Source organism: Crassostrea angulata, chromosome 2 (assembly GCF_025612915.1).
Source record: "Crassostrea angulata isolate pt1a10 chromosome 2, ASM2561291v2, whole genome shotgun sequence".
NCBI classification, from domain to species: domain Eukaryota; kingdom Metazoa; phylum Mollusca; class Bivalvia; order Ostreida; family Ostreidae; genus Magallana; species Magallana angulata.
In genome coordinates, this window is record NC_069112.1 from 61,390,194 (window position 1) to 61,412,287 (window position 22,094).

General features: G+C 37.3%; 3 protein-coding genes and 1 long non-coding RNA gene across 4 annotated transcripts; all 4 read left to right on the plus strand.

The window, feature by feature from the left end:
• Positions 1 to 2,383: 2,383 nt before the first annotated feature.
• On the plus strand, positions 2,384 to 9,050 carry LOC128174614 (uncharacterized). Its single transcript, XM_052840125.1, has 7 exons — positions 2,384 to 2,638; positions 6,564 to 6,612; positions 6,698 to 6,757; positions 7,035 to 7,079; positions 7,414 to 7,497; positions 7,596 to 7,773; positions 8,900 to 9,050. Exons 2-7 carry the CDS (start codon positions 6,570 to 6,572, stop codon positions 9,048 to 9,050), a joined length of 561 nt encoding a protein of 186 aa, XP_052696085.1. The 5' UTR covers positions 2,384 to 2,638; positions 6,564 to 6,569.
• A 168-nt stretch (positions 9,051 to 9,218) lies between these two features.
• On the plus strand, positions 9,219 to 9,901 carry LOC128170854 (uncharacterized). Its single transcript, XR_008241928.1, has 3 exons — positions 9,219 to 9,323; positions 9,541 to 9,676; positions 9,846 to 9,901. It is a non-coding gene; the product is annotated as an uncharacterized LOC128170854 (long non-coding RNA).
• Positions 9,902 to 10,564: 663 nt separating this feature from the next.
• On the plus strand, positions 10,565 to 14,059 carry LOC128170849 (uncharacterized). The gene is made up of 2 exons (XM_052836601.1): positions 10,565 to 10,818; positions 11,485 to 14,059. Exons 1-2 carry the CDS (start codon positions 10,802 to 10,804, stop codon positions 13,166 to 13,168), a joined length of 1,701 nt encoding a protein of 566 aa, XP_052692561.1. The 5' UTR covers positions 10,565 to 10,801; the 3' UTR covers positions 13,169 to 14,059.
• A 3,942-nt stretch (positions 14,060 to 18,001) lies between these two features.
• LOC128174615 (uncharacterized) lies at positions 18,002 to 22,032 on the plus strand. The gene is made up of 2 exons (XM_052840127.1): positions 18,002 to 21,333; positions 21,999 to 22,032. Exon 1 carries the CDS (start codon positions 18,002 to 18,004, stop codon positions 20,135 to 20,137), a length of 2,136 nt encoding a protein of 711 aa, XP_052696087.1. The 3' UTR covers positions 20,138 to 21,333; positions 21,999 to 22,032.
• Positions 22,033 to 22,094: the final 62 nt, after the last annotated feature.

Below are 22,094 nucleotides of genomic sequence, written 5' to 3' on the forward strand. Positions count from 1 at the left end.
ATAAGTTAAAACGATCGAAAAAAACGTGTGCAGTCAGTGTTGGTGAATTTTCTGAAAACGTTCGTTAAGAATAATTATATTTCAATTATAATTATACTATAATATATTATTCTATTATAAATAAAGTTGAGTAAAGTTAACGTTAAAACCCGTGTATACTGTTTCGCGGTCTAAACATCAGTTACGGAATTTTCATAAATATTCATGTACCTCTGAAATATTCAACAATGTCGATATAAGCGGCGTATCCAACTGATGGGCAGTTGGATATTTTTAATATCCAACCGCCCGTCAGTTGGATATTCAAATATCCAACAGTGCATAAAACAAATAAAAATGACAAAATGCTGAAACATGTATTTCCGACATAAATCCAAATTTATAACACAGAATCTTTTCATCCATAAATTATGTATATCTGATAAGCCACAAATGAAATTTGCTGATACGAAATAAAATGTTTTTCAATCGCTCTAAATTTTATGGTATTAAGTGAGAAACGCTGAGGGGGATGGAAAAATACACTTTTCAGTCTCAATCGAATGTTTTCTCAGACGTCCGCGTCAATTTATCACCGCCCATTTCAAATGTTTTGAATGTAACGGGTGAAACTGACGTTAGCTGTATATTTCCAATCTTGCCAGTTAATGTTCCGCGGTCTTATTTGTTGTCAGCAAGCTACACCAGTATTTCAAAATACTAAGTTTTCTTTGTACAGGGTATCTACCAAATTCAAAGTAAACCATTTGTCTGTTTCTTTTAGCAACATGCTGATGAACATTAACAGTAACTGAATAAATATAACTTGCTTTTTACAATCAATTTATTAATTTGTTAAAAGAAAGATTTAAATGTAAACAATAAAATGTGTTATGATTTATGCGGGTTATAGCGTTTATTGCAGGAAAAATCACATAACCCGCTCATGATCATTTATCAAACGAGTTGTGTTCTGTTAATCATCAAAAAGGAGGAAACTCGCTTATTAATACTTCTATTTTAATGTTAACCGATATATGACAGTCAGTGAGGGAAAATGTAACATATAATAAATTTTACTGGCCTGACCATCTAAATAATTTAATTCTGGTTGTAACGCGCTTTCTGATTGGCTAAAAAATTATTTTATATCGTATAAAGAATGTTGCCTACGTCATAGTAAGATTAACGTCAAAAACGTATCAATACGCCTGACGTTACGTTTGAATTTTGTAGAATTTTACGTCATTTTAAAGGTCAAATTACCGTTTTTATCTACAATGAAGAGTAAAAAAAATTAAATTATAAGCAATGAATTCAATATTTATTAGTTTTATACGATATAAAATGGTTTGGAACAGTTTACGCTTTTTTATAAACCGCTTCGCGGTTTATAAAGCGTAAACTGTTCAAAACCATTTTATATCGTATAAAACTAATAAATATTGAATTCATTCCTTAAATAATTCACACGAATAAATCATTCAGTCAGAGAATATTTCTTTATCCCTAAGCTGACCATTGCCTTGGTTAACGCCCATTTATTCACCAGCATTAATCCGCTAATTGTAATGTAATTGCATTAACTCTATATGTGTCAAACACACATGGGAGCTGAAACCATTGTTCTTCAATCCAGCCTTTTTATTTCCTAAAGCTACAATTGATTACTTTGATGTTCTTATTCTTTGTTACAGTTAAGGCGTTTGATAAACATTAATTAACATTCTATCACATTACAGTCAGAAGTAAATTTCACAAGAATTGAGAAGAGTAAAACATGTTTATTTACCAACAAGCTAAAACTATATTTAAAAAAAAAAATGTTCGCAACATGTAAAAATATACATTTTACATCAACACCAGAAATCATCCAAGGTAACCGCCTTTTAAAAAGTTCACAATACATGTGTATACAAAGCGAATCTGATCGGATGATGGGGTGGAGTTACGTTATATTTTAGGAAAGATTGGCGAATTTGCCTATCATGATTACGCATGCATACATTATTATAAAGTAAATGATATTTGTAAACAGTTAATACTTATATATATCATATGTACATAGAATTGTTCTCTATTTATTTTATATTTTTTATGTTCCAGTATACATTCCATTGTTTTTTTTTCTGTCATAACTTTTAAAAAATAAATAACCGACAAGTTTGACAAAGTGAATAAAATGCGTGAGTGGAAACATACATATCCTCTGATGATTACACCGCAGTGGCGTCGGAAGCAAATTGAAAGGGGGGGGGGGTAGACTTATCAAATATCTTGACAAGGAAAAAAAAAAAGGTCTTTGGAAGGCTTACTAGGCTATGTATAAAATTTCAACAACAAAAAAGTGGGGAGGGGGGGGGGTGCCCCCCCCCCCCCCTTCTCCCGGTTCCGACGACTATACACCAATGTGGATTGATTATAATGTTTCAATTTTGAATAAATTAACTACATGATTATCTATGAGATTTTGATGTTTTGACGTGAACATATTATAGATCTATACATGATCCTTTGATCAACCATAGTGCATTTAGTGACGTCAGTTCCACTATATGTGACGTCAAATTGCATAATAGCGACAAGCGTCTGCGAACATTGAAAGAATTCAAGAATTCAAGAAGAAAAGGAAGAAGGAAACTTCACTAAGCAAAAAGGGGTAATTTTTTTGTTTTAATTTATATTTAGCTGTACATAATGAGTTTTAAGAGAAAATAATGAGCATTTTTATAAATACATAAACAGTATAGTCAATGTGTGTGGTGTGTGTGAGCGCTATATATTATAATTACTTATAAGAAGTTAAGTATTTATCAATCAAATACTTGCATACGTATAGCATAATGCTTTGCGAGAAGAAGGCGGAGTTTTGATTCGTCTGGTTTGATTATTCGTAAATCCCATAATGCTTTGCGAGGTATAGGCGGAGTTAAACTTTTATTTTTACATCGGACCATTCACTACAATCGACAATTGCGTCACAAACCCTCTTATCCAATCGTAGGTCGGGTACACTTATCGTTTTACGAACAGCGTGCCAGTTTGCTTTTCGGGCTGTGCTAAACTTTTATGTGCTGATTATTATATTACTCTAGTTGTTCGATTTCATTCAAGTGAATGCTAATTTGCATATCAAATTTATTTGTGTTGTCGTTATTTGTATGTTGAATGAATATTAAATGCGATTTGCAACAAACCAATCCTAAAAATCTTTTTTATTTTTTAATTTGTTAAGAAAATAGTCATTTTCAGAGGAATGAAACGAGAGAGAAAATAGATGTATTAAATATATTATGCCTAGAAATATATCATAAAACTTTAACCAGTGAATTCCACATTAACTATACATAGTTCGGTATCATACAATCGCCCATCCATCTATCGTTGAATTATATTTTTAAAAAATGAATTATAATTAAGTAATTTTTTTTGTATATGAAGGGCATCGTACGAGCAAACAAAAGCATTTTTCTGTCATGAAATGGTTGGGTCTTTTGTTCCGGAACGTTAAAGAAATCGATATGAAAATGGATGAAACAGTGTAACTGCAGAAGACCGAGTCGAGGAGGTGCAAGTAAAATCGTGTAGGCATACTATACTAGAAATCACTTAGGTCAGACGACACGTTCCTCGAGAATCTTTTTTGTATCTCCTCGTAATAAAGAGTTTCAATAAAAAATATTGATTTTATAATTATTTTAAAAATGATTAATATTTAATTGGATGTGGTGATGTGTCTAGATGGCCGAGTGGTTAGAACCGCGGCCGCTCGCTGCCAGAAGCATATAGTTTCTAGAGGTGGTGAGTTCAAAGCCCCGCTCCGGCCGAGATAGAGTACCAATATAGTGAATTTTGCTGTGCTGTATATGTATTTATTTTTATATCAGCAATTCAAGTGTATTTCAATGAGATTATATAGGAAATTGCATACTCTAGTATTTTGCAGAAATGCAAAGGTACTGTAATTTTTTTGCAAGAAAGTTTGTCAAAATAGTAGTAAACCATCAATATTATAAATTCCTGGAAAAAGGTATAAAAATTGAGGAACGTGTCGTCTGACCTGAACTCTAGGAAATATATTAAATACATTTAACAAATTTTGGACTGTCCACGTGTTGATATTCACTACCAAAAAATCGTGTAATGTCTTTGGTCGGTGCCTTTGTGGGTTCTGTGTTTGATACGCAAATTAGTATTTAAATAACATCAATGAAATCGAACAAGTAATCGATGAGTAATATGGAAATCAGCCTACAAAATTTTAGCACGTCCCGACAAGCAAACTGGCACGCTTTTAGTAAAACGGTAATACTTGCCTACTTGCTGCATCATGTGAAATCAACCAAAATTCATGATTCAATTATTTGTCAGCTGTAATCAAAGGCATACCGCAATGGAGAGAGAGAGAGAGAGAGAGAGAGAGAGAGAGAGAGAGAGAGAGAGAGAGAGAGAGAGAGAGAGAGAGAGAGAGAGAAATTAAGAGACACAGAGAGAATTAGAGAGAGGGGAAAGATACAGAAAGTGAGAACAGATAGGCAACAATAACTACATTTTCATGCACAACACATCTATACAGCCTAAAGACCAACAACCCCCCCCCCCCCAATAACATTCAATATCAACCCCCACCCCCAACATATTGATCTATTTTAGAAATAAATACTAGTAAATATCTTCTTAAAATGATTACTGATAATTTCATTCAATTTTGATAAAGATAAACAAAGATAGGTTTTATGGATTAAGTACTAACCAACATTATAGGCTTCTACAAGAGTGCATATACCTACATCTTCGGTACATAGTCATGTCACATGCATGACAACTTAATTTACTCAAATTTAATGCAAATCTATCATCATAAATATATAGAGTTGGAACCTACCGGACACTAATACAATTCCCTTACAATGCAAACTAATCTTAGATATCTGGACACTGCTAGAATGAAGTATTTTTCCTCACCGGAAACTTTCTGCTTTTCTACTTTCACTTTTGCTCGAGAGAGAGAGAAAGAACGAAAGAGAGAGAGAGAGAGAGAGAGAGAGAGAGAGAGAGAGAGAGAGAGAGAGAGAGAGATGAGAGAGAGAGAGAGAGAGAGAGAGAGAGAGGTTAGTTATACAAAATTCCCGAGTATTGCGAATTTGCAAATGCGAATTTTAATACGCAATACAAGGAGAATTAAATCATATACCAGTAAAAAGTATGTCCATCAAAAATTTGAATTTGATAGGCACAGAGAACCCTGCAAAAAGTCCTTGTTTTTAAGGGTTTTTTCGGGGGGGGGGGGTTCAAATCCTAAATTTTACACGTATTGCAAATTTGCTGAATCTGCCTCTGCGTAACGTTGATTTGTTTGCATCAGATCTACATAAAAAATCGTTAGATTTTTTAAACATCCACATATCTTCTTGATATTTCTTACTTTAAAAAAAATACATAACTCCAACTATATATAAAAAAAAATGTTGATTAAATTTACCCTCGATTCATCTATGTATTGTAAATGCCTCTTTTATAGAAATATAGCACATTACCTCCACTGTTTTTTTCTGATTGGATAGAAATCTTATAGTTTATTTCACAAAAGTTCCCTTTATTGACGTCAGCAACTAGACGCTCTGGCGACATCAAAGACTAGCCGCCGTCACAACACCCACGCAATGTATCCAGACGCTCAGCCGACATCAAAGGCTAGCCGCCGTCACAACACCCACGCAAAGTCTGCAGACGCTCTGCCGACATCAGAGGCTAGCCGCCGTCAATACACCCAAACAGAGAGAGAGAGAGAGAGAGAGAGAGAGAGAGAGAGAGAGAGAGAGAGAGAGAGAGAGAGAGAGAGAGAGAATAACAAAAGTATGAATTTAATCGCCAAGACATAACAAAAGTGGGGACAGAAATGAATGACTGACAAACCGACAAAAATAAGGATTATAGCCCCCTTTCTAAATACGTCTTCAACAATTCCCTTACAATGCTTTTATTACAAATAAGTCATACTTAACGTTAGTAGGACTAAGGCTATTTATAAGATTCAGTTTCAGTCCTATACTAATGACACTGGCGTCGGAAGCAAATTGAAAGTGGGGGGAGGGGGGGCTAGACTGATCCTCAGAAATATTGAGAGGAAAAAAACCCTAATTCCAAAATCATGAAAATCCTAATCCGTGAGAGGGGGGGGGGGGGTATACCTTTAGTTTCAATAACAAAAAAAAATCTTACCTACCAAATTTTCTTTTTTTTTTCCAAAATAACGAAATTTCTAATCCGTGTGGCGGGGGGGGGGGGGGGGGGGAGGGGGGGGGGGAATAGTATGCCTTTGACTCCAGCTTCTCAATCTTTCAAACGTACATTACCGAACAATTATGTTTCCTGCGAAAATAGTAGGAGGGGGGGCTGAACCCTCTATTCTGCTATGTGCCTAATGGTTAGGTCTATCTTAGCAAAACAAGTGGGGGGCTACTAGCCCCCCCCCCCCCCCCCCCCCCCCCCACCCCCCCCCCCCCGGTTCCGACGCCCATGAATGATCTGAATCAAAAGTTCCTACTCATGAAATTATGATTCTCATTTTACAATTTTTGCAGACAAAGATGGCCTCTTATCTGTCAGATGATGATGCTCTCTCTGATAAAGGTAAATATCGGTCGGTCGTTCAATATTATGATATCCTGAAAATTGAAATTTGTTTCATAATAATTCATTAATATTTCTTTTTAAGATGATGAATTCCAGGTAGATAGTTCAGCCAGCATTTCATCCGATAGTGATACCTTGACCGGTAAAATTCCTTTTTTAAATAAAAGTATTATCGACATCGTGCTAAAAATGATAATTGAAAACATATTTTTGGAATCCATCGCATACAGTGGGTTATATAGCTACCATTTATAAATTCTAGATTTGCACCTTTCCTAAACTTTCAATTGGTTATTTTTGCCTTTGAAAACGGGCTAATAATATTTGAAAAAAATCTTACATTAAAGGTGTAAATCTGTGAAATTTCTTTCAGCATTTTTTTTTTTTTTTTTTTTACAAAAAACAATTTTTCTTGATAGACGATGATGAACTAGATGGTACAGAAAGTCCGAATATGCCGAAACGTAAGTAGTTATCATAGAGGATTGAAGAAATTTCTTGTATATGACTGAACACAGTCCTTGAGATGTAAAAATATTGTAATCAATTGAAACTGTTTTAATTTAAATACAAAAAAAAAACTGTCAATGTAACCGGGTTTTCTTTTCTGTTAACAGTATCCATAATCAGTCAACCCTGAATTCATAAACACTATATGTGTACGTATGCAGACAAATGGGGTATTCTGTATGCAATATTCAAGTTCAACAGTTATATGCATATATCTACACACTTGTATATCAAATTTTAAAGCAATAAATTGGCAAATGTAAGCTTCAACGTTTCTTTGTTAAATAGGTAGACGGCGAGGACGTCCAATCGGTTCCAAGCGGCCAGCGCCGCATTCAGATGAGGACGAAGACAACGAGTTAGGGCACAAAGGTTTTAAAATTAAAACTTCTTAAAACTCGTATCAAGTGTTGTCTTTAAAGAAATGCCAAAACCATCTAACATTATCAAAATTGGTGTTATATCTTTAGTGAGACGAGGATCTAGGTTGCATCCCCTTCACATGGTTCTTGCAGCTATGTGCTGCACAGCAATATGCGTTGGCAGTTTTTCTGAGGCTGATCTCGCCGCCCTTCGTGAAAACTACCAATCCATGGACAAGACTGAAAAGAGGCAGTGGCTGTTGGACTATTTTTGGAGCCATTCTCAGTAAATATTAGTAAATCCTCTGGCATGGCATTAAAGTATCAATATGCAATGAAACAGAAAATCTGAAATCCTTATAAATCATCTAACACAGACTCCATCTAACACAGACTCCTCGTTATGTACATTAAACTCATTAAAATCAATATGCTGTGTTTGCGTGATATAGAATTAACGTACTGTACGTATAAACGTATAAATGAGAGAGCGATACAGACAGACAGAGATAGAGAGAAAGACATGCAGACAGACAGACAAAGACATGCAGACAGACAGACAAAGACATGCAGACAGACAGACGAATAAATGAGAGAGACAGAGAGAGAGACATGCAGTCAGAGATAGACATGCAGGCAGACAGATAGACAGCAAAAGACATGCAGGCAGACAGACGTATAAATGAGAGAGAGAGAAAAAAAAGAGACAGACAGACAGACAGACAGAGATAGACATGCAGGCAGACAGATAAACAGAGATAGACATGCAGGCAGACAGACGTATAAACGAGAGAGAGAAAAAGAGACAGACAGAGACAGACAGACAGAGATAGCCATGCAGACAGAGATAGACATGGAGGCAGACAGATAAACAGAGATAGACATGCTGGCAGACATACGTATAAACGAGAAAGAGAGAAAAAGAGACAGACAGACAGAGATAAACAGACAGACGTATAAACGAGAGAGAGAAAAAAAGACAGACAGAGATAGACATACAGACAGAGATAGCCATGCAGACAGAGATAGACATGGAGGCAGACAGACGTATAAACGAGAAAGAGAGAAAAAGAGACAGAAAGACAGAGACAGACAGACAGAGATAGACAGACAGACGTATAAACGAGAGAGAGAAAAAAAGAGACAGACAGAGATAGACATACAGACAGAGATAGCCATGCAGACAGAGATAGACATGGAGGCAGACAGATAAACAGAGATAGACATGCAGGCAGACAGACGTATAAACGAGAAAGAGAGAAAAAGAGACAGACAGACAGAGACAGACAGACAGAGATAGACATGCAGACAGAGATAGACAGACAGGCAGACAGACGTATAAATGAGAAACAGACAATGATATTTCTTTATATTGAGTTTTATGAAACTTTTAACAAACTTAATTGTTGCAGATTAGATGATGAATCCCAGACATGGAATTTTTTGTTTGTGCTGGGAACCAAGGAAGTTTGCACTACCGCATTTAGGGAGATTCTAGGAATTCCATCTTCCACTTTTTATGAAGTTAGGAAACTATTTCTTAGTAAGTATTATAATATTTAGTGTTTTAGCGGTTGAATGTCTGGTTGGATATATATATATATATATATTTTAAGTCTCTCTCTCTCTCTCTCTCTCTCTCTCTCTCTCTCTCTCTCTCTCTCTCTCTACAAATTCTAATTTAAAACAAATTATGTTAATACATGTACATTATATTTCTATCATTTTCAGATTCTGTCACTGGCTTATGAGGCACTCGGCCCTCACACTTGAGAAATTGATGGACAGTTTTGAAAAATGTTACACCCCGCGATCACACAGCGTGAGGACACATCAGTAAGAATTTTAGGATGGGAGAAGATCCAACCCCCTGAAATTTAAAATTCTGGGAGATTATGTATTAATAAAAAATATGAAATCTAAAAAAATTCACCACATTCTTCAATAAATAAAACTAGGTCATTTCGTACCCATTTCTCACCATGTTATCAGTTAATATCCAATACAATTTAATATTGAATATATCTATGACACATTTATTGCTCTGTTTTAGAATTTACAATATAAGTGAGTGGGTGACCCCATTTCTCAATTCAATGAGAAACCACAGCAGACCCCACATATTTAAAATTGTACAGGACGAAAGTGGGAAAGCAAGAATTCTTTGGAAAAGCTGGTCCACAGATAAGGTAAATATACTAACAAAGTACTTTCATTTTGGTAGCAACAGAGGCTGCAAGTCAATATTTTCCCCTATATTTTTCCACACACACACACACACACACACACACACACACACACACACACACACACATATATATATATATATATATATATATATATTCTCTCGAATTTTAGTCATGGAATGAGACTGGGGAACCTCTGTTGATGGACACCGTAAGTGGCAGACCTATCATGGTGTCATTTTGACCCTCAAATATATTTTTCTATTTTTGACCATTTCCTTATAATTTATTATAAGTTCCACATAATTTATTATATTTTTAATTTTGAAAACTTATATTTTATATTTATTGACTTTAATCAATTTTACATAAGATTTACTTAGATAAATAACTTGAGGCCATCTGTCGATAATTCACACGCACAGTTGTTAAATCAATTAGTGCCATCCGAGCTAATTAAATATATGCTTTTAGATTTATCCTTCAAAGACATCCGCTGTTTTTATAATTACGTAATACGCATTGTATCGCAAAACCATCGTGTCAATCCGCCTCTTTGATGTAAGCAATGAGTGAATTTTTCTTTACGATTCTTTGTATCAATTAATAGCAAGAACAACTCAATGCCAGGACAGGGGACGCTACAGGGTTTTGTCCGATCACTTTTGCGACGGACTCCAAATAATAAAGAAGTGAATTTTATATTGTCTCCTGTCCTGTATTTCAGGTAATGTAGAATATTTGTATTTGAATTATTTTTACTTTGTACTTAACATGTTTAACTTTGCACTTTAGAAGAAGTGTTCATCACTTCATGATGAAAAGCTTTTAAACAATTATCTGTTTTGACAAATAATTCTAAGAATGTTATCTTTTGATTTTCACAATTTCATTCAGAAAGACAAATTAAGTTTTAATTTTTGTAACAACTCACATAATGGTATTTCCTATTTTTAAATCAATTTTACAAACCACAAGTTGTAACTTAATTTTTAAAGTTAAGACTTTTTCGGATATTGCATATCTGTCTTTTACGGGTTTCTAATTTAGCCTTGTAAACAAAGCGTGTTGTGTAAACGCGCAGTACATTGTGCTGCTTTTCATATTTAATACTTAACGAAAACAAATATGCAGAAAGTAATCATGTAAGTAAAGTTATTTTTGTGATATGTGGTTATGCTTTTTATGATATATGTTGATAACTTGTAAATCAAGAAAAAACTTCAAAGACTGTAAGGTTAAGTCGAGCATTTTGTACTTTTGTTTGATGTGCAAAAGAAATATTGATTAGGGTTTAGATTTTGAGTTGTAGTATGTTTGTATATAGTATATTAGATTTTAAGTAAAGCTGGACTAGGTGTGAAAGCTTTGATAGGCACCCCCCCCCCCCTGTAACCGGAAGTCATGATCTTGTCTGGTGTTGACTGGAAATTGTTGATGTAAACAATAACATGTGATTTTCTATTTTTGGTCTGTTGCTTTCAATCCCCTCTCATAGCCAAGCATAACTATTGTAAGCTAATTCTCCCCTTTTAAGATTAATATTTCATTTTGATTTTATTCATTTATTTTCACGATAAAGATATATAGTAGACATGTTATTGTACCTGATATGAATTGTGTGATTATATAATGGTGTTTTAATTAACACATGAACTTTTCTGTGACATCATTATGCACATTCATTTTAAATATGCAGTGTACCATTGTTTTATATCTTTTATTGTGTTTATAATTGATTACACACTTTTGCGACGGACTCCAAATAATAAAGAAGTGAATTTTATATTGTCTCCTGTCCTGTATTTCAGGTTGAATATTATTAGTTATCACCAGAGCCCCAATCACACGGTGATAAGTTGGTGCAGAGATCCGAACAATCCCAGACCACTGAACTACAACCTGAGGAATAGGACTCCCAGCTTCCTAACCTCACCAGAGGATACAGAGACAGGACAACACTCCCAGTCCAGTACCGCTGAGTCCCAGCAGCAACCAACGTTGGACAACGCTGCTGGCCACCAAGAAACTGGGGCAGACCATCCTCTTGTGGAAACAGAGGAACAGATTCACTTGAGTGAAACCAACCTACCAGCTGAGGACGTGCAGGTTCATTTTAACGAGCCTGCAATCACCGAAGAAGCAGACCCACAAACAGAAAACAGTGAAAACATCCCAGCTGAGGATACAGAGCATCAACACATTGATTCTCGAGACGCAGAGAGAACCGAAGATCAGCAGTTTTCTGAACAACTTTATATCAGTGATAGCATTCCATTAGACTCAATTAACCTAACAAACATGGCTACTATTGCCCAATTATCAAAATTTAATGGCACTGAATCACCATGTATTTGGTTATCCAAGCTCAGTGCGTGGCAGAAGTTCCATAGGATCACTGACAATGCTGTTCTTGACTATATTCCTTGTCTTCTAGAAGGCAGCGCTGGAACCTGGTTTCAGACCATCAACCCAGGACAGTTTCAAAACTTACAAGGGTTCAAGGATCTTTTAAGTGAAAGATTTAAACCATCTGCGCACAAGACTGCCATGCTTAGTATAAAGCAAGAACCCAATGAAACATGTGAACAATATCTTGAGAGGGCAGAACGACTGGCCTTGGCTCATCATGATCTTGACGAAGCCTACAAGGTCCAGTTTATTGCAAATGGACTTAACACAAACCTAAGAGGGCGTGTTCTGGCCAGGGAACCTCAGACTTTTCAAGCGCTGCGTAAAGACATTTCCCTGGTCCAACTTGAACTAGGATGTGACCAGCATGTGTCCTTCATGACTCCCAACACCTCGTTTGACATGACTGAACTAAGTAGGTCGATAAATAGCCACATAGAGCAAACAGTCTCCACTCAGATCAACGCCTTAGCAGACCGTCTTCAAGAGGCTCAACACTTTGATCGACGCAGAGAGGAAGAAAGACGAGATCAATACCGCGACAATTCCAGAGGTCAACATGAACGGTACCGAGACACTTACAGAGGTCAACACGAACGGTACCGAGATGATTCCAGAGGTCGACATGAACAGTACCGAGATGATTCCAGAGATCGACACAATCAGTACAGTGACACTTCCAGAGGTCGTTACAAATCCCCTTACCGTGACCACTCCAGAGGACGTGATGGCTCCCGACGCAGAAGTTTTGAACCCAGGGAAGATTTCAGGGACTTCAGCAGTGATCGGTCTAGAAACTCAAACTTTCGCCACAACAATTCACCACAAAACCGGAATCGACGAGACTCGACTCCAGGCCGACACCCAGAAAGGAGACGCATGAGTGAGGGAGAGAGCTCCATGTGCGCTGGTTGTGGTAAGTCATGCCAAATTAGAAGTTCATGCCCTGCATTTAACACTAGATGTTACAACTGTAAAAACTTTCACCACTTTAGCCGCATGTGCACTAAACCTTTCACAAACACCAAACCTCACAACAAAAATTCCTTCAAACAACAACATAACCACTCTTTACGAAGATAGGGATTCGCGCCTATCCTCAAAAAGGATAGGCAGCATCACTCTGAGCATCACACTAACCACAACCCTAACCACCATTCCACTACTAATGCTTCCTCTTCCCAGTCCAAACCCTCAACTAACAAACGGTTACCAACTAGTGCTAACAAAACTCAAAACCCCCCATCAAAACGACATTCAACATCTCCATCGTCAAGAAATGTCAACCTCATCATCCCAGTCGAAAAGAATACAGTCAATGTGACTATTTACAGAAGACATTTCAGAGCTTTGGTAGACACCGGTGCAAGTATTTCCTGTATTAGTGCTCAACTCCTAACAAAACTTGGTATTACCCGAGGCCAACTAAATACTTCCAACATTAAAGATGCAGTCGCTGTTGGAGGTGAACGACATGCAAGCCTTAGTGCTATAACTCTTCCTGTGTCATTCAATGGACCCATCATTAACCATAAATTCCATGTGTTTCAATCCTTTCACCAACCTCTAATTCTTGGATTGGACTTTCTTCAAGCAAATGATGGAATTTTCAATGCAGAAAACAACACTCTTTATGTGCGTGACTCAGAAGATACAGCATATGCCATCGACACCAACACTGGACTTGCACGAGTTTCAAAATTTACCATAATTCCAAAACAGTCTGTAACTTTACTTCCAGTGTTCCTATCAAATGTGCCCAAAGATTCATGTGTACTTCTCGAACCAAACCCAAAATTACCATCACTGCGACTTGCAGGTGCTAAATGTATAGTCGACACTAAAGACAACAAAGCCTTTATTCAAGTCATCAACCCAACAACAAAACGAGTCAGAATCAATGCAACTACAGTGATCGCATCAGCAACAATCGTCGATCCAGCCACTGTGTTCACCATGGAGACTTCTGAAGATAACCAGACCATCTCTCCTAATACAAGTAATGAACCACATAACTTTGACCTCAACAATGCTGACCTATCAGATGAACAAAAACAGTTACTTCTGACATTTCTAAATAATCACCGTTCTGTGTTTGCAACTGATTTAAAAGAACTTGGCCAAGCCAATACACAACCACACAAGATAGAAACCGGTGATGCGTTACCAATTCGGCAAAGGTTCTATAGACAGTCACCTCAAACAAATGCCGAAATGAATCGCCAACTCCAAGAAATGCTAGACACTGACATAATTGAGGAATCCGACTCCATGTGGCAAAGCCCTGTTGTCATGGTGAAGAAAAAGAACGGCCAACTTCGCTTCGCTGTGGACTACCGAAAACTCAATGCAGTCACCAAGCAATTTACTTTCCCTCTGCCTCGTCTAGAGGATGTGTTTGACACTATCGGTACCACACAGGCTAAATTTTTCTCCACCTTGGATCTTGCTTCAGGATTCTGGCAAATACCAATGGATGAAGAAACCAAACACAAATCTGCCTTTGTAACCCCCACTGGCGTGTACCAATGGAAGAGGATGCCCTTTGGTCTCGTAAACGCACCTGCCAGCTTCCAAGCGCTGATGACTCACGTTCTAAGAGGACTCAATTGGAAGACATGCCTGGTGTATGTAGATGACATCCTTGTCTTCTCCAACTCCTTTAAGGACCATCTTAAACACCTAGATGAAATCTTCAGACGACTCCAATCAGCTGGCCTTACACTGAAACCAAGTAAATGTTACTTCGCTCTTCCAGAGGTGAAATACCTTGGACATGTTTTGGCAAAAGATGGTATTAAAGCAGATGTGTCAAAAACTGATGCTGTCCAATCATTTCCCACTCCAAAGAACCAAAAAGAGCTAAGATCATTTCTGGGACTTTGTAATTATTACAGAAGATTTGTGAAAGGTTACAGTAAAATTACAAGCCCACTCACAGTATTGCTCTCCAAAGACGAGGAATTCTTATGGACAGACAAATGCCAGACTGCCTTTGACCGACTAAAAACTGCCTTAACCACACCACCTGTATTGGCCTACCCAGACCACACACGGCAGTTTACCCTGACTACAGATGCATCTGGAACAGCCATAGGATACATTCTTGGGCAAAAAGACATAAATGGACGAGAAAGAGTCATCGCGTATGGTGGACGTTCTCTAAACAGACATGAGAGAAAATATCCAATCTCAGAACGTGAAGGACTCGCCATTATCGAAGGGATAAAAACCTACCATGTTTACTTAGCTGGACGCCAATTCAAAATTTATACAGACCATGCTGCTCTAAAATGGCTCCATAATGTTAAACAGTCAACAGGACGTCTTGCAAGATGGGCAGTACTACTCCAAGGATATTCATACGAAATATTATTCAAAGCAGGAAAGAAAAATGAAGTTGCAGATGCTTTGTCCAGACGTACATATCCTGAAACAAGCAGTCAAGCCCTAGAACCAGAAGACATTATTCCATCACCTGATGTCCAATGTTTTGCTCCTGTAACTGAAGGAAAATCTACTCAAGCAACCTTCTTTTACACCGACTATGAACGACCATTTCCAACAACCATAGATGTAGATACAGTTCACCAAGTAGATACAACTTCCATTGATGAACTTCAAAGCAGTTGTCCAGATTTCGAAGCTTTGTACAACTACTTTAAAAACAAAGAGCTTCCAGAGGACAAGAAAAACCGAGATCGACTTCTTAGCGAGTCGAACTTCTATGTGTTTCTTGATGATGTCTTATATCATTACTATCAGCCAAGATCTAAAAGGGCACGCCATCCAAACAACCATCTGAAACAACTAGCAGTTCCTCGATGCCTCAGAGAGGACGTCATACGCTCCTATCATGACAGTCTTGCTGGAGGAGCACACTTCGGATTTGAACGAACATACCGTGCTATTCAACTCAAGTATTATTGGCCAGGCATGTACCAAAACATAGCAGACTACGTCAGATCCTGCAGAGAATGCCAGCTCGCAAAGAAACCAACACATCATGCACCAGCACCTCTCACCCCTATGCCAATTGAGGACCGATTCTCAAGAATTCATATGGACATTCTTGGACCACTGACCAAAACAACAGAAGGTCACAAATACATTCTTTTGGTTGTGGACTCATTTAGCAAGTGGCCAGAAGCTTTCCCACTCAGGACGCAGGAATCTACAGAAATTGCTAAAGTGCTCTTTAAAGAAATATTTTGTCGGTATGGTGCACCATATACAATTGTCACGGATCGTGGACAGAACTTTATGAGCAAACTGATAACAGCTGTGTGCCAAATATTCCAAGTCACCAGACATTTTACCAGCTCTTATCATCCGCAAACAAATGCCACGTGTGAGAGGATGAACAGTACCATTGCACAGTGTTTGCGTACATACGTTAACAAAGACCAAACAAATTGGCATGACATTTTACCTGGAATTCTTATGGCAATCCGAATGAGTCCATCCACACAATCATCAGACTTAGCGCCCTACCACATTTTATTTGGCAAAGAGATGTACTTACCATTTGACACTTCTCTGATACCTAAGGATGGTATGAATCAAGATGCTAAGGCTCACGTCACAAACCTAATGAAACATCTCAAGGTAGTGCAGGAGATAGCTGAACAAAACATCCAACATGCTCGTCAAAAGCAAAAAGAGCAATACGACAAGAATACCAGAGAACCAGACTTCGATGTTGGCCAGAGTGTACTGCTACACCAAACGTATGTGCCCAAGGGACTCTCACCAAAGCTGCGTAACCCATGGGAGGGCCCCTATTACATCACTGCAAAGGGACCAAACAACACATACCAATTACGTAGATGGTCTGATAACAAAGTTGTAAGGTCTCGGATCCATGCAAATCGACTCAAACATTATGAGAAGCCAGAGCATCGTAAGGTTTTAAATCCACCACCACCAGAGATACCCATTGATGATTCACACTTGCCTCCACAACATCGCAACCCTCAAGGTGCTGAAAATGATGCTCAAGAAGATGAGTTGCAGCCAACAGGTGAAACCAATACGGAAGCACACACAACTCCTGATATGGAGGAACTTCATAATAATGATCAGCCTTCTGCAGCACCTGAACCTCAACATCCAAGGAGAGACCAAAACAAAACAGAGAAACAAGGAGATGATCAATCAGAAGATGAAAATCAAGAAGAGGATAACAATACAAATGAAGATGAAAGTCAAGGATATGTTGAGAAACTGATGCAATACAAACTTGTCGATGGAAAGAAATTCTTCCTCGTTAAATGGCAAGGGAGCAGCGTTAAAACCTGGGAGCCGGAAGAGCATATCAATGCAGATCTTATCCGTCAATATCATATTACCAGGACACAGACCGGTCGGGCACGCAGACGCAGAACAAAATCCTGCTTTTACTAGATCCAGTCTTTTTAATCCATTCCACCTCTAACCCACTCTTTTTTCCTTAAACCTTCTCACTGTGTACATTGTACCAAATTCTGTTAAAATTTTAATGATTTGCAAAAATTATTAATTTAGTGCTTCTCAGTAAAGACGTCTACTGATACTGACATAATTGTTACACTGTACACAATCTTTACCTTTCCTTATTCCTACTTTATACTACTAGGTGGATCTGGACAAAAGAAGAACCTCGGATCATCACCATATATGTATATGTACATAATCAGCTGCCTCTGCCTCACATCTGTCTGTGCAACTGCGCCTTTACCATCAGATCAACATATTCAAAGAATAAACTACGGCATACTATTCGAGAAAACTAGTGACATCTACCTTGGACAAGAGTACTGGCTGCATACATTTCGAATTCCTCTTCCAAAGAAATTGCACCTACAGCCTCTATACTGCAACTTGCCACAATGTCAAACTGCAGGACACATCATCAAATCACTGAATCTCCTAAGAATGCAATGTATGGCCAGTGTTAATTCAACAGTCCATCACATTCACCAACTGGTACCAACCTCTGAACTTCCTCCTTCACGAAAATACATAGGTTCATCAAGATCAAAGCGAGGACTGTTTGACTTTGTTGGTAAAATTTCGAAGTCACTATTTGGAACAGCCACTTCAGGTGATATCGCTACTCTACAACGCCACATGCAAACACTAAACAACAACAACATCAAGCTTGCCAAAGCCATGGCCCAACAAGACCACCACCTCTCGTCATTCATCGAAGCCGTGGACAAAAGATTCAACAATGTCGTTGCTGCTGTTAGACAAAATCACCAAGATGCTGTGTCACTTTCAGTGTTAGCACACAACTCAATGGATGCTTTAGACCATGAATTTCTCATCCTAAGTGAACTCATCATTAAGCAGACCAACGTTTCGGCTCAATTAGAAAAGGAATTAGAACATATTAAACTAGGACTTCACGATTTGGTGAAAGGCAAGCTATCCCCATTCCTCCTGACACCACATATTCTGAAATCATCCATCGATCAAGTCCAAAGCATCATTTCGGCCAAATTCCCAAAATTCCATATTTCCAATAAGGATCCTCTCTTTTATTATTCCATGGGAGAATTTTTGTGCACTAGATTACACACAGAACTATACTTGACCTTAAAAATACCAATCTCCCCATTTCAACAGCCAATGTCAATGTATAAAGTCTACACATTTCCAGTTCCTGTTAACTCTAGCTCCAACCATGCCACTCAGCTCATCGATCTGCCACCATACTTTCTACACACAGCTGACAACCAACACCATGCCACAATCACCTCTCAGCAGTTAACACTGTGTGAAGGAACCTCAACCCGTTACTGCAACTTCAATATTGCAATGAAAGCAACAGCCTCTCCAAGTTGCTTATCTGGAGTCTTCTTTAATCAAAAGAAAACCGTGAATGATCTATGCGATTTTCGGTTCCTAACAAGCATGCTACCCCCAGCTATGTACGAGCTTTCACCATCCAACCTGCTGTTATACAGAACGCCAATGCTAGCACTGGATTGCGCAAATGGACAACACATCTTGAAAGGATGTTCCTTCTGTGTCATCAAATTACCATGTCAATGTTCCATAACAGCTGACGACCTCTATCTACCTCCCCGATTAGGAAAATGCAACAATCAAACTGACAAAGTTACAATTCTCCACCCAGTCAACTTAGCCCTACTCCAACAATTTTTCCATGCAGACTCCCATTCAACCATATTCGGCGACACCATCTTCGAAGAATTCATTCACATAAAGTTACCAAATTTCCACATCTTTAATCATTCATTCTCCAAATTTTTGGCTAATGATCAAAAACAGCACCTAAGCTTGAAGCGCATCGCCAAGGCCGTTCGACACGATGGACAAGTGTTTACAAATTTAGCAGAATCCATGATCGCGGGACAAGTCAATTTTGCAGTGGACAATTGGCCAGACACAAGTGGTATCCTGGCCATCGTTTCCACATCTGTTGGATTCTTTGGACTCATCTTTAGCATCTGGTCATGCTACAAAATCCGAACCGTCCTGCTTCCTGTGTTGTTGCTCCATCAAGTGAAACCATCAGCTGCCGCAACCATTAAACCAACTTTATCCTTCATCTATAATCAGGCTGAAGATGACACAACCGCGACCAGTGTTAATGAACACTTTTATGCCACTTTTTCCACTCCTTGGCCTTATGTTTCCCTTTCTGTGCTAACAACAATCCTTGTTATTGCATGCATTACTCACCTATGGCAAAAATTTCAACGTTCACACAAAACTTCACTTCATTTAGAACTAACAACTGGACCTACTTGTGAACTTTTCACTTTACTAACCCTTCCACTTTGCCCTCACAATTGGAACATTCAGACTCCTGAAGACATTTCATCAGTTCATGTTACCACCTCATATTACATTCTACATTACCTGCACATTCAATGCACTGATTTTACCATCACTAACAAGCACACCAACCGCTCCATTGATGTTCCAACTACCATCTTGATCTCACCATTCACTGCTAGAAAAATTCATAACATCCTTCAGCATCCATATACAGCATATTTCCTGTTGTCGCACCACCAATATTTCCAAATTTTGTAACAGCCATCTAATCTTCCTTGCAACATCTTGGCATGACTTACTTGTGTAGATAAGTGTGTGAGTAATAGCGAATTTTTTTTTCAGTGTTTGAATTTTTGTGTTCAATGTACCTATGTTTTGGGTATGTGCATTCTTATTTTTGTTGCACTATTGTATTAACTTCTGTTGTACATATTACTTCATTTTTTTTCCAAAATGTTTTTTTTCTCATTACCTGAACATTGTATGCTTCATTTTTATCTTTGAGGACAAAGATTTTTCTGACCAAGAGGGAATTATCATGGTGTCATTTTGACCCTCAAATATATTTTTCTATTTTTGACCATTTCCTTATAATTTATTATAAGTTCCACATAATTTATTATATTTTTAATTTTGAAAACTTATATTTTATATTTATTGACTTTAATCAATTTTACATAAGATTTACTTAGATAAATAACTTGAGGCCATCTGTCGATAATTCACACGCACAGTTGTTAAATCAATTAGTGCCATCCGAGCTAATTAAATATATGCTTTTAGATTTATCCTTCGAAGACATCCGCTGTTTTTATAATTACGTAATACGCATTGTATCGCAAAACCATCGTGTCAATCCGCCTCTTTGATGTAAGCAATGAGTGAATTTTTCTTTACGATTCTTTGTATCAATTAATGGCAAGAACAACTCAATGCCAGGACAGGGGACGCTACAGGGTTTTGTCCGATCACTTTTGCGACGGACTCCAAATAATAAAGAAGTGAATTTTATATTGTCTCCTGTCCTGTATTTCAGGTAATGTAGAATATTTGTATTTGAATTATTTTTACTTTGTACTTAACATGTTTAACTTTGCACTTTAGAAGAAGTGTTCATCACTTCATGATGAAAAGCTTTTAAACAATTATCTGTTTTGACAAATAATTTTAAGAATGTTATCTTTTGATTTTCACAATTTCATTCAGAAAGACAAATTAAGTTTTAATTTTTGTAACAACTCACATAATGGTATTTCCTATTTTTAAATCAATTTTACAAACCACAAGTTGTAACTTAATTTTTAAAGTTAAGACTTTTTCGGATATTGCATATCTGTCTTTTACGGGTTTCTAATTTAGCCTTGTAAACAAAGCGTGTTGTGTAAACGCGCAGTACATTGTGCTGCTTTTCATATTTAATACTTAACGAAAACAAATATGCAGAAAGTAATCATGTAAGTAAAGTTATTTTTGTGATATGTGGTTATGCTTTTTATGATATATGTTGATAACTTGTAAATCAAGAAAAAACTTCAAAGACTGTAAGGTTAAGTCGAGCATTTTGTACTTTTGTTTGATGTGCAAAAGAAATATTGATTAGGGTTTAGATTTTGAGTTGTAGTATGTTTGTATATAGTATATTAGATTTTAAGTAAAGCTGGACTAGGTGTGAAAGCGTTGATAGGCACCCCCCCCCCCTGTAACCGGAAGTCATGATCTTGTCTGGTGTTGACTGGAAATTGTTGATGTAAACAATAACATGTGATTTTCTATTTTTGGTCTGTTGCTTTCAATCCCCTCTCATAGCCAAGCATAACTATTGTAAGCTAATTCTCCCCTTTTAAGATTAATATTTCATTTTGATTTTATTCATTTATTTTCATGATAAAAATATATAGTAGACATGTTATTGTACCTGATATGAATTGTGTGATTATATAATGGTGTTTTAATTAACACATGAACTTTTCTGTGACATCATTATGCACATTCATTTTAAATATGCAGTGTACCATTGTTTTATATCTTTTATTGTGTTTATAATTGATTACACACTTTTGCGACGGACTCCAAATAATAAAGAAGTGAATTTTATATTGTCTCCTGTCCTGTATTTCAGGTTGAATATTATTAGTTATCACCAGAGCCCCAATCACACGGTGATAGACCTATGGAGGTCTTGCCAGACTTTTCAGAGGTAACGGACAATTTTGAG

Excerpts from the sequence above, each read along its gene's own strand:
- LOC128174615 (XM_052840127.1), top strand. The coding sequence starts at position 18,002 with ATGCAATGTATGGCCAGTGTTAATTCAACAGTCCATCACATTCACCAA.
- LOC128174614 (XM_052840125.1), top strand. The coding sequence starts at position 6,570 with ATGGCCTCTTATCTGTCAGATGATGATGCTCTCTCTGATAAAG. Across the intron at positions 6,613-6,697 it reads TGATGCTCTCTCTGATAAAG|ATGATGAATTCCAGGTAGAT; the intron begins GTAAATATCGGT and ends TTTCTTTTTAAG. Across the intron at positions 7,080-7,413 it reads AAGTCCGAATATGCCGAAAC|GTAGACGGCGAGGACGTCCA; the intron begins GTAAGTAGTTAT and ends TTTGTTAAATAG.